At 36.1% G+C, this 13,507-nt stretch overlaps 1 protein-coding gene and 1 long non-coding RNA gene across 2 annotated transcripts in view; one reads left to right on the forward strand and one right to left on the reverse strand.

The window, feature by feature from the left end:
* LOC139084843 (uncharacterized) overlaps positions 1–13,507 on the reverse strand; it is a 154,903-nt gene that overhangs the window by 108,645 nt on the left and 32,751 nt on the right. The gene's annotated exons all lie outside the window — the stretch shown is intronic.
* DSG3 (desmoglein 3) overlaps positions 2,039–13,507 on the forward strand; it is a 30,770-nt gene continuing 19,301 nt past the window's right edge. The window contains exons 1-5 of the mRNA XM_008535977.2: positions 2,039–2,404; positions 10,618–10,653; positions 11,182–11,313; positions 12,164–12,319; positions 12,777–12,921. Of these exons, the coding sequence (XP_008534199.2) occupies positions 2,357–2,404; positions 10,618–10,653; positions 11,182–11,313; positions 12,164–12,319; positions 12,777–12,921 (517 nt within the window). The 5' untranslated portion in view covers positions 2,039–2,356. The remainder of the gene's footprint in view (positions 2,405–10,617; positions 10,654–11,181; positions 11,314–12,163; positions 12,320–12,776; positions 12,922–13,507) is intronic.

Here is a 13,507-nt window from a genome sequence, read left to right on the forward strand (position 1 = left end):
CTGCATTACACAAATCACTAATAAATTCAATAATGCTCATCCCAGCTCTCTCCCCTCAGATTTGTTAACTAGTCCATTCACAGAGAAACCACTTCCTAATTCAGAAAAGATGGCCCTTCGCTTCAGTCTTTCCATGTTGGAAAGGATTCAGTAGTTTTTCACTTTCTGATTCTAATAAAAAAGTGCATGAGGCTGGCCCAGTGGTGTAGTGGTTACGTTCAAGTGCTCCACTTTGGTGGCCCAAGGTTCGCAGGTTCAATACTGGGCACAGACCTATACACCGCTCATCAAGCCATGCCATGGCAGTGTCCCACATACAAAATAGAGGAAGACTGGCACAGATGCTAGCTCAGGGACAATCTTCCTCAAGCAAAAAGAGGAAGATTGGCAATAGATGTTAGCTCAGGGCCAATTTTCCTCACAAAATTTTTTAAAAGTGCATAAAAAGTATGCATTATGAAATTTAGAGGGAACTCTACAAGGAACGTCAAACCTGATCTTCAGAAATTTTCTTTCCAAGTGGAAGCAGATTTTAAAAACTCACCACTTATTTCTCTGTAGGAGTCAACACTCATCAGATTTGTCACAAATACTGTTTAAGGTATACGGTGTCAGCCAGAGGTCAACAAACATTTTCTGAAAGTAAATAAATAAAGCAAATGTTTTCTGTAAGTTAGTAAACATATTTGGCTTTGTGGCCGTACAGTTTCTGTCCAGCTACTCAGCTCTGCTCAACTCTCTGTTGCACCACAGAAGCAGCCATTCACAATACATAAACAAATAGGCAGGGCCGGACAGGTGGTGCAGCGGTTAAGTGCGCTGGTTCCGCTTCTTGGCGGCCCGAGGTTTGCCGGTTCAGATCCCGGGTGCAGACACGGCACCACTTGGCAAAAGCCATGCTATGGTAAGCACCCCATGTATAAAGTAAAGGAAGATGGGCATGGACGTTAGCTCGGCAAAAACAGAAGGATTGGCAGTAGTTAGCTCAGGGCTAATCTTCCTCAAAAAAAAAAAAAAAAAAACACAAATAGGTATGGCTGTGTTCCAAGAAAACTTTATTTATCAACACTTTATTACGAAAACAAGATTTTTCTGAAGATGGTGGTGGTGGTTACACAACAATGCGAATGTGCTAAATGCCGCTCAGCTGTACACTTAAAAATAAAGTGGTAAATTTTATGTCATGCATATTTTACCACAATTCACAGAAAAAATATATATATTTTGCCTACAAGGTGCATTTTTCCAAATCCTAGACTATGAAATCCTTTCTGCCTAAAATACTCTGTGATTGAATGGTTTCCCTGAAACTAAAAAGCTTTCCAAATCTAATGCATAAATACTTACAAAGATAAAATTTCTCTTCTACCAAATCTTTCTTCAAATATTCTAGAATGTTCAAGAATGCTTCTAACTCTAGTGTTAGAAGCCAATTAAAATGGTGTTAGTGGTTTTTCCCCTATCCCCTAACTTGGGTTAGAGTCTAGATGTTTAGAAGCGCACAAGTACAAGTGGTAAGCAAGGTGACTGCTCTGGGGGAAATGTCTTGAGTAATTAAAAGTGCACAAAGATAATCTACTTCACTAGCCAACCTACTTTTTAAAAAAACATATAAATGAAACAGAATACAATAGCCAACATGTCATCTGATTGTTATCAGAGATCTGATTTTGCAATGCATTATTTACATATTTCAAATATCCAAGGTACCACATAACTGTTTACTCCTCTTTTATTCCTGATTGTTTTCATCCAAAACCTGCATTTATAGTTGCTTGACGTGATGATTTTCTTCATCAGATTTGCAGTTACTTTCAATAAAATATATTATTGCTTAACACCTACACTCTGCTTAACTTTGGATCTACCCACATACATTCAGGCTAAAAATAAACGCTCTTCCACAAGTTAGGTTTTGGGGGATTTTGTCTGTTTTGTTTTGCTTTGCAGTTTTAATTGTCCCCATGAGAAGAAGCCAACTAGATTTTTTTCAGTGCAGTCAGGACTAGCTTTGGCATTTCCACTCTATGATGAATTTATTATTCATCTGGTACCTTCCTATTAAACTTCGCCATTAGCCTGTGAACTTTTCTTTCAGCTTCCAACAAAGGATTTCATTGCTTTAGGAATTGAGGTGTGTCTAAGTTTTTACCTGGGAGCAAAAGTGATGCAAGCGTTTCTGATGAGACCAATCCCGGGTTTAGGGTGGGGAGGAACCACATAACAGGCCGTCTGTAGACTCCTGAAGAACGGCGGAGACACTGCAGAAGGGTTTCTCTTAGACATCAGATGCAGACGGTTGGAAGGACCGAGGCAGAAATTCCCCTCAATTTGTTGCCCAGGGAAATCACAAACGATGACTTGGTTCCCTTTCAGAACCACAGGGGCTCTGACCATTTTAATGGTAAGTCCTATTTTTTTTCTAATAATTGCAAACTTTCCTTGCTTCTTTCGTTGTTGGAGAATATTATATTTGATTGCTGAATCGCTATTATAAATTCTAAAAAGATTGCAGTGGAAATAAAAATTTTTAAATGAAATTGGAAGGATTACCAATTTCTTCCTTTTGTTGTTTTTTTTAATGTTGCATTTTACATAAAAAAATAAGCCAGAGAGAATTGAATTTGAAAGCTGCCGTTTAGCATTTCTTTAATTAACGAATTAAATAGGGCTGATCTCAGATCTATTTTCCACAACATCTTCACTTTCCTCTAAGTAATGCTTTTATTCGTCTTTCTAATACACAAACGAAAACGCATAAAGAGAACCAGGTCTATTTTCCAAGGTTACATATCCCTTAAGCACATGGCTTACAATTGTACATGCTGGGTCTTGATAGCTGACATGTTTTTAAATAGTCAAAGACTGTTGAATTAAAATCAAAGCAATGTTTGACTCTAGAGAAGTTGGGAGGGTTATTAAGAAAACAGTGTTTATGTTTAACCATTATGTACAGAAAGTATCCAGACGTTAGCAGGGGAAAAAAAAGTACAACATTATATACGCCATTTTTTCAGGAGAGTAATACTTGTGTTGATTGTGAAAGTTTTATATAATATTATCTAAAAGAGAAGTGGAATGTGCTGAGCACAGCACTAACCGGGATATTACATACTAGTTTGTTCCTTAAGTGTGTTGTTTTAGTCAAGAAAAAAATATGTCCCAATATTATCAGTTACATGAAGGTATCGAAGTAGTGACATATACCATAAATGAATATCAAAAAATTCCTAATACTAATTCTCCACTTTATCAATAACAAGCTGGGTTGGCCTACGCACCAGTTTCCCTCACCTCCTCATCCAAAAAATTGAGATAATTGGACTTCAAGAAGTTACAGGGAGCTAGCTCTCAAGAAACAACTTTTTAAAAATTAAAAGTGTCTAAAATGAGAATGGGGCTGCTTGTGAGCCAGTTTCCCAGCAGTGCCCCTCATGACAATGCTCAAGCAGAAAATCTGTACCATCCCTTCTGTTAGATTCAGCTTCCATTATGACGGTGTAACTAACTGTTTGGGTTATTCGATGAATTTATTTGATCCAAGAATGTTGTAAGGAGAAATGTGACAGTTGTATGACTTTCTCACCTTTCCAGATGGTTGTTTCTGGACTAATCTGCAGGTAACCTGATGACCCATATGCCCAAGCCAATAACCAGCTCAGGAGCTAGTTATATGGCAGCGGGTGTTGGAATAGCATCTTCATAAAGGACACAGAATTTGGAGACCACAAGCTTAGGGCTATTTTCCCTGCTTCGACTTAGAGACCACTCTCTGGTCCTACAGTGTCTGTGAGATCCTTGTACCGAGGGCTGTTTTATTCATCTTCATATCCCCAAAGCCTACCATACTATCTTTCTTACAGTGGACACATACTGTTTGAAGAATGGATAAATGAATGATTGAAGGAGGCCTCTCTAAACTATAACCCCCCCCCAACACACAGTGCTTCTATAATGCTAGTCATGGAGAAATCTATGAAATCTAAGACATTTTCCTCCCCTTAGGAAAATTTTACACACACACACACACACATGCTATTTACATAATATAACTTCATATGTAATTGTTAAACTGAGTGGTCTAGACCTGCTCTGTCCAATATGGTAGCCACTAGCCACATGTGGCTATTAACTACTTGAAATGTGGCTGATCTGAATTGAGATGTGCTGCTAAGTGTAAAATATACATCATATTTTGAAGACTTTGTATGAAAAAAGAATGTAAAATATGTCACTAATAATTTTCATGTTGATTATATATTGAAATGATACTATTTTGGATATATTGGATAAAAATATATTCTTAAAATTAATTCTAACTTTTTAACCATTTTTAACATGAATATTAGAAAATTAAAGATTATATATGTGGCTCACATTTGTGGTTCTCATTATATTTCCATTGGACAGTGCTGATCTACCGTTAATGCTGTCAGTGGAAGACAGTGCCAGTCAGAAGGGAGGTAGGCAAAGGCTTCAAGGACTAGGTGAGATCTGAGCTGCTTTTTAGTAAGTAGAGGGAGATATCTTTGGTTTTTAGACCAGCACGAGCAAAGGCAGGAGAGATTATGGCATTCTCCTACGGGCAATGGACACACTGGTTCGTCTGGAATGACAGCTTGCATTAGAGAATCTGGACATGAGCTGGAAAGGTGGATGAGGGTCAGATTGAAATGTACATTCTGTGAAGACTAATGGAATCCTTTTAGAAGTGGGGAGCCACCCAGAGTTTTGAAATAATGTGGTGATGTGGAAAAAAGCAATGTTTTTAAAAGCATTGTTGAGTGAGAATGTACATCTTTTGTTGTTAAAGGGTGGGGTCTGAAAGTTAAAAGACGTGTTTGGAGGTTTTGAACTAATTCCAACCTATGACCACACAAGGGTTGCCTATAGAGGTGAGATGGAATCGCAAAGTCACAGACTTCAATTGACGCCTGTACCGTTGACTCACTCCAGGCCCTGTTTCCCACATTGTCAAATGAGAATAATCATAGCCCCCTTGCCTAACTAAAATGGCCATACTGAGAATAAAGCAGCAATGTGGGCAAAAAGTACTTTGAAAAATGTAAAGTGCTTTGGAAGACTAGTTCTTATCATCTGTAATATTTTAGTAATAGGGATGATTCTTAATAACTTCTTAATATTCTACCTTACTATGTTAAATGATCACCAACATCAGTTTCAATAAGTTAAGAAAGGGCCTCCATTCTCCTTGAACAAAAGAGCATACCAAAAACTATCGTAAGATCATTTTCTGAAAATTGACAGAAAAAACAAAAGCTATATTTTAAATGAATATAATAGTGGGTGTAGAAAAATGCATTTTCACACTTGGAGCTTTACTCAAACTTTCCACTGTTGAGCCTTCCAGATTAAGGAGGGGAAGGCATGGAGAACACCTACCGATTGTTGAAGAAGAACGTAATATTGATCAGTTTCCTGTGCTCGTTTGATCCATTTGGCACAATACAAAATTAACATTTTGGGGAAAGGATTTGTGATTAAAAATTGCTTATTTTCAGAGATTTAACCTTTTGGAAACAGTGTTTGTCTTCAAAGGAGACCATTGTTCAGTATTTTATAGTCCACAAAATCTGAAACAGTTTGTCATATAACACTCCTGGACAATAAGCTATTTAATTTCATGTTACTACATTATGTAAAAATTTACTCATTACAAAACTAATACAGACATTTGAAATCCAAAGGTTTTTAAAATACAATGTTTTAAAGAAAACAGGAGTGGTAGGGATGGAAAAAAAAGAAAGAAGTAGTTTAAATATCAAATTCTGAGTAAAAACATGCTCCAAATATAGAACTATCTTCAACCACCTTCCTCTATAGAGTATCCAAAGGGAAATTTTTAGGAAAAGAATTGTAGGCTAAATAGCCCAAATTTTTAAAAGAAGGAAAATTTTTGTGGTATCTTTCGTGTCTTAATTGATGAAGCAATCCAGTTTCCAGTGTTAATAAGTATATGAAAATAAACTTCCTCCTGATTCTCTCCAGGAGAATCCTGTGATTCCAAAATCAGAATAACCTTGTCAGTAATTCTGGCCAGCCCTGCGTGACTTGGGCAGAAGTCAGGAAAGACGTAATTACTTCAACCTATGACCACTCCCACTTACTTAATACCTGAAACCGGTTTTCATTTGGAGCCAGAACATCAGTGCCCATGAGGTTTCTCATAAATCTCTTAGCTTTTGGCTCTTCCTTACCAGTTAAGAGTCAATCTGATAGCCTAAGGTGAGGGCTTGCTTGGGAAGTTCATCACAAGAAAATTATACAGGCAATTGGTTACTACTCATAATTACACTGTGACTAATTGAATCTGTCTAATATGCATATTTTTCTTTCATGGCTGCTGGGAAGTTGATCAGGCTGTGCACTGCACAACTGTAGGAGGTGCAGTCAAATAAACTACAATGTGAACAGTACCCTCCTGGAGTTGTGCAAGGAGCAACCTACACAATTGTACAATGGAGCTTTGGTTCTTATCTCTTTCTGATGCTCAAGAAAGAGAAAGTTCTTGGGGCCAGTCCCATGGCTGAGTAATTAAAGTTTCACACACTCTGCTTCCATGGCCCAGGTTCACAGGTTCAGATCCCAGGCGCGGACCTACTGCACTCACCAGCCATGCTGTGGAGGCATCCCACATACAAAAAATAGAGGAGGATTGGCACAGATGTTAGCTCAGGGCAAATCTTCCTCAGCATAAATAAATAAATAAATAAATAAATAAATAAATAGAAAGACAGAGAAAGTTCTTATGTGCCGTAACGTGAATAACAATAAGAGGTCACTTCATGCCAAAGTGGCTTTTTTTTAAGTTTGGTGACAGAAATGATGAATACTTATTAAGCACTAACTGTGAGCTAGGGCTCATCAATGTGCTTCAGACACGTCAATTCATTTAATTCTCACGACAAACCTATAAGGTAAGCAGAATTATTATCCCTATTTTACAGATGAGGAAACTGAAAGACTGTGTTACCAAGTCATACAGCTGGTACACGGCGGGACTGAGATTTAAATTCAGGGATTCAGGATCCAGTGTGCAATTTGGTATTACTACACTTGACTGCATCCTACACAGCACTTAAAATGAGCATTTGAGAATACCCACACGTATTTATTTTTCTTAGCATCACGATCTATCATAATGCAAGGTTTAATTTTCTAAATTAATTGTTTACTCTAAAAATCAGTTAGTAAAAATTGAATTGCCCCAAATTAAATAATAATTTCCAAGTAATTAAACACATGTCATTTTTGTTCAATTAAAGAATTTACCTTGATGAATACAAAGTTTATTAGGATGTTTTAGGGTTTTTAAAATTTTAAATTTTAAAAAGTATATATCTAGAGAGAGAGAGAAAGCTATGAGATATCATAAAAGATCAATCACTCATTTCTTCTGAATTGTACATATGTAAGCTACTCATCAAACATGTACTGAATGACCTCTATGATCTGACACATTAATAATCACTGTATCTAACCAATTATAAAAATAATATCACCAACTTATATATATTTCAAGACTTTTTTCCAAAAAATAATTAATAAATAAAAAATCATGCTTAAAACTTATAACGATTTCTTTGAATTACCTAATTCATTCTACAAATTCCCCAGAGGGTAGTGGGTGCAATCCACTCTTCTCCCATTCTAGAGAGGAGAAGAGTGGCCTTGCCCTGGGCCAGCTGGGACGAGCTCCCTGGCTCTCACGCATAGTCTGCCCCTCCTCACCCTAAAGCTTAAGGTAACTCTAAACAAAATCTTAGCCAACTAAGTAAAATAGCAGCTGCTACTACAAGTGGTTTTTTAAAATGTAGTCACCCATATCCTCAAAATTTATTTATTATATATCTATCATATTCAATACAAACTTTAACGATACAACTATGCACATTTTAATTAGCAAATAGGGCATATGGATATCAAATTAGTCTAGTTTATATGCTATTTTACTAATTTAATAATCTGATTTGCTCTCAATAAAATATTTCTAATTCTTATCTATACCAAGGTATTTATGCCATATCAATGTTTTAAAAATTGTATAATCAAAATAACCAGGAAACAGGAGGAAGAAAGAAAAGTATAGGAATTCCCCAGATAAGGGATGCTTTCCTTGCCATGGTATTTCCAATCCAGGCCACTAAAAGAGACAACTTAATTGCCTTATTTTGTCAGGAAATTATTGGAATATTTACTAAATATTCAAAATAACTATATTAGCAAATTAACACAAGTAGCCACATATAAGTATTAACTAACTAAAATAATTGTTTTTAAAAAACGCTATTCTAAATAATGTAAGGTTATGATTATATTTCTAAATATCCAAAAAGCATTGCAATATTCAGAAGTGTTTCTTATTAACTACCTCATATTCCTAGAAATACCAAAAAAAAAAAAAAAATCACATTTTCACAACATTCTCTAAAGTTAGGGAACATTCTTGATGGTCTAACTCAAAAGAGAGGATGGGAAAGAGCAAAGGTTTAGACTGAAGAACTTCTTCTCTTAGAGCTCTGATTCTATGAAAAGACTGAACAAACAAGAAACAACTGTCTGCTACGTTCATTCTCCATAGTTTAGGGTTTGTCCTCCTTTGCTTCCCAGGAAAACAGAAATTGTGCCTCAAAGCTTGTTAGAAGAGTCATTCTCTGTGGGGCTAGCACCAACATGATTCATACTTTCTGGATGACTCTTCCAGATTTCCTGTAAAGGAGAGTGTGCCTGGCCCCTCCCTCCTTCACGTGTGGCTGAGTCGTTCTTATGAACTAAGACGGGAGTAGCGCAATCACTACATTGCGTTGGTCTCCCTCAAGTAACTCATGTTATTGTTTAATAAAGAGCAGAAAAGCTGTAAAAATCATTTTGAAACCTGTTATAACCACAAGTAATTGTTCTTTTTCATGACAATCTGAACACACCCCCTTTGAAAGAAGGATTTCAGTTAAATTTTTAGAACAGAAGGGTCCTGGCTTCCTACATCTGATGTACTTACTCCCTTGGTTCAGATTTGAACTTGCCTCTTTATTGTAACCTTCCAAAATAAACAATGTAATAAATCCACATTATTTCAGAAGTAACCTCAGCCTTTGGCCAGGTAGAAATCTAAACTGACTTATCATATAACTTCCTTTCTACCACGAGTTTGTTTCTATTTATTTATGCCCAGTTTGGGTGGAGTCTAGTGTAGTGGTGATGTACACACTTTGGAGGCAAGCTACTGAGGTTCAAATCCTGGCTCTACTAGGGCTGTTAGCTGGGGCGTAGTTCTCACTCTCTCATGTGTCCATTTCTTCATCCATAAGAGAGGGATTATAATAGTAGAGTCTCCTTCAGAGGGCTGCTGTAAGCATTAAATGATATAATAAGTATAAATGTCTATGAATAGCAACTGACACAAAAACCATAATGAACATTAGCTACTATGATTACTGTAATTTTTTCCTTCTCATCTATTTTTCACAATCTTTTCCCTACCAGATTCTCTTCAGATAATCAGTGGGCAGGCAAATAGTTGTTAAACATCTGCTGAGGGACAGGTATTGCAAGGGTTCAAAAAATAATAATATTAATATAGAAGCACTGATTTGGAGAGTTTACAATTCTCCTGGCTTAGCACTGTAATGCACATAAAACAATAAGAAATAATAAATCATGGTAAACCATTATGGACTAAATTGCGTGGTACAGAATATGTGTTGTACGAGCTCAGAAAAGGAGACATCAGTAAAGACGGTTTCATGGAGATTGTTGGAGTTTGAGTTGATCTTAAAGGATGAGTAATATTTTAGTGCGTAAAGGGGAAGGAAGAAAGCATTCTAGGTAGAAAACAAGATGGAAAACGACACAGGTAAAGGTATGCTCTTGAGAAAGTAAAGACAGTAGCCTGCCTGAATTCAGTCTATCCTTATTTAATATTTTCAGATCAGTATGAAAAGTAAGCTCAATATTTAAATTGAAGTAATAGGGCAGAGATGTGCAGATCCATGTCCCAAAGCAAACAGTACTTATGATTGTAATGGCATATCTACATCTTTTATGTTCCATTTTTTTAAACCAGACTAGCTCCATTCTATTCTCTCCACTCTTGTACAACCAAGAAAATGCCTTACCCAGTAATTGCAGCTAACTAATACAGGACTGCCTTTGTACAAGTCAGTTGAGTAGGTCATGGTTTTTAATAATCCCCTACGGTCCTTTCTGAAGCTTATCAAAATGATGCTCACCATTGTTTCCCAAAGCAATAGGTTCCATAGCTCCTGGGAAATCTCTAAAGAACAGCCAGGTACGAAATGTCTGGTTGCTGCAACCAGCCATTAGGCAGAGTTCTGCAAAGTCCAACAGATTCTTCAGTATATCATTAAAATTCTGTAGTCAGATTAAAGAAGTAGGAGAACTTATTTATATTGAGAGCATTTTCTTTTTCCTGGGAGTATTTTACCCTTTGAATACTGCTTCTCCAAATCTACTTATTTTGAAATAGAAACAAACTACAATATGAATAGCAGAATGTAAAAATCAGAATTATCATCTTATGTAATCACTTATTTGAAGAATTCACGGTTAATTTTGACTTTATTTAAATGTCTACAGGCAGTCCTACTGGTTCATGGAGAATTGCGAATAGAGGTAAAGTATGAACAAGTTTTTTGTAATTAAAATAATAGCTTAGTTTAAAAAATTAAAATTGTGTTCAGAAAAAATATTTATTTAATGTTTTAAATTATTTAATAATTTAATTGTGAAAATAAAATTAAAATTCTAACAACTAACCCAATAATATTTAAATACCAGCAATGCATAAATGTCATTATTGTAATTTATCACGTGCATTCTTTTTTCTTAAACAAATCAACAGATTTTCATTAAACAAGTCCTATGTGCCCAGAAAAGTTAGATATTATGGAATATATACAGGAAATATAAAATATGATTAAATGCTCCTATTAAAAATTATATTTATTGCTTTGTAATTGTTTTTGTTATTTAATGTTTCTTCTTTGCTTGACAAAGTGTGAGGTAGAGCGAATCAGACATCTAACAATCTTAGATACCTTGAAACATAGGAGGCTCCTCAACTTACGTGTCTATAATCAATACTTGAAGCAAAACTTTCCAACCATATGCATAATAAAATGGAATCCCTTTTCATATAAGACAAAAAGACAACATGGAGAAGATGAGACAGCAGTACAACAAGCCAAAAGGAGATATAAACGTGAATGGGTAAAATTTGCAAGACCCTGCAGAGAAGGAGAAGACAACTCAAAAAGAAACCCAATTGCCACAGTAAGTCATATGAGCAGGGGCAATGTGAGTTTTTAGAACAAATGTATTAGATGTAAATTTTTTAAAATATGGCGATTCCAATTAACAAAATGCAGACTTGCAGAGTCCACAGAACAAATAACCTGGTAACTTCAACAAAAAAATTCAATAAAATAATAATAATTTCAATGGATAAGACTTATTTAGGTCCAGATTCTAGCAAACAAACAGAAAAAAACAGACAGATAAGACAATTAGAAAAATGGTTGGGAGTCAACATGGGATTGGCCATGTATTGACAATTGTTGAAACTGGGTGATGAGACACATCAGGTTCATTATACTATTCTAACTTTATATATATTTGAAATTTTCCATATTAAAAAGCTTAAAAAGTATAACAATAAAAAGCATATAACAAATAGCAAAAAGAAAATTTCATTTTAATACAGATTTTTTAATGCTTACTATATAATCCTTTGCCCTTTTTTCTCTCCAGCTCCTTATTTGAACTAAAATAAATGTCTTTTTTTCTTTTTTAATGTTATCTGTTAAGAAAGGGAGCATTGAGAAGTAGCCTTGCCAATATTAAGTATCCTTGAGTTTCTGTCAAACTTTTAATGTCACCATGGTGGCCACAATCGGAACAAATATTCTAAGGCCAAAGCGATTAAGCATATTCGTCCATGCCGGTCAAGAGAGTCAACAATTTGAATTTATTTTACCTTCCTATTATCTATCAAGACAAATAGTAAACAGCACAGTGTCAGAAAGAGTGAATGGAATGAACAGATGACTCAAGACTCGGGAAGAGGGGAAAGAACAGGCCTGATTCAGGATCTCCTTAACATTTGGGGTATTTTTGGCTGCAGATTACTTCAGACTTCCAAGCAACCCAGAAAATTACCTACCAAATTTCTGGAATGGGGATTGATCAGCCCCCTTTTGGAATCTTTGTTGTCGACAGAAACACTGGAGAAATTAACATAACAGCCATAGTTGATCGTGAGGAAACCCCAAGCTTCCAGGTAAGTCTGTGTCCTCAACATTGGCCACTCTTCGCTTCATGCACGGTGACTTTAGAAGGTGATACTTCTACTGGCTAATGTAGAGGAGAGATCAGCCCATAAATCAATCCACTGACACATAACAATATTAGTCTCTCTGCAAAGAGCCTCCACTTATGGTTGTGCCTTTGAAGAAATACACCAGGAGGGTTCATGAGTGAACGCTGAACTCCAGCATGCAGCTTGCCAAGAGCTACATGCTGACTTGAGACAGTATCAGCCTGGAGGAAGGACAACTTGCCCAACTGGGCTGCCCAGAGTGGGCACTTTTTCCTACTTTGCCTACTCTTTGGGGAAATATTTTTCTTCTTTGCACAAAAGTTCTGCACATGCCAGTAGAGGCCTTATTCCTACAAGCTTCCATAGTATGCAAACTAGGTTTGTTGAGTGATAATTAACATTTTCCCTCTTTTTCTAGATCACGTGTCATGCTCTCAATGTCCTAGGACAAGATGTAGAGAAACCACTTATACTAACAGTCAAAATTTTAGATATCAATGACAACGCTCCAGTATTTTCACAAAGTGTATTTATGGGCGAAATTGAAGAAAACAGTGCTTCAAGTAAGTCTTTTACAGTACCTGCCACTTCTAATTTTTTTATTTTTAAATACAAGTATCACTATAGTACATCATTTTTATAAGCTAATTTATTCTTTTAATTTCATCAGTAGTTTTGCAGAAAAACTCATCAAGATAACCTGAGTCTTCCTTTCTAATATCTGTAGTTGAGCTAATTATCCACTGACATTATTTTCTAGATTGTAGTCCTGTTATAAAGTCAATAGTATCTTCTGCTATCTATATAGTCATATGAGTACCTGACAGTCACAAAGCTGAAGAGGTGACCTTAGGCAGCCTGGATGGATCAACCGGGCTTTTTTACGCTACATGGGACAAAAACATACATTCCTTGGATAACTTGGGGAAAAGGGAGAATTATAAGGCCATCCTCAAGGGAAGAAATAAAAACAGAAAATAGTCTCAACCCCAACACAGCCAAGGCTTAAGGAGAACTGGAGGATTGTTATGGAAGGCAGCACATTTCTACCTGATTAAGAGAGACAGTAAAAGCTATTGCAAGTGATGCGTAAATTTTTTTGAGCATACAGATAGCTTTAAGATCTTAAAAAAGAAATACCAGGGGCCA

Source organism: Equus przewalskii, chromosome 7, assembly GCF_037783145.1.
Source record: "Equus przewalskii isolate Varuska chromosome 7, EquPr2, whole genome shotgun sequence".
Classification (NCBI taxonomy): Eukaryota; Metazoa; Chordata; class Mammalia; order Perissodactyla; family Equidae; genus Equus; species Equus przewalskii.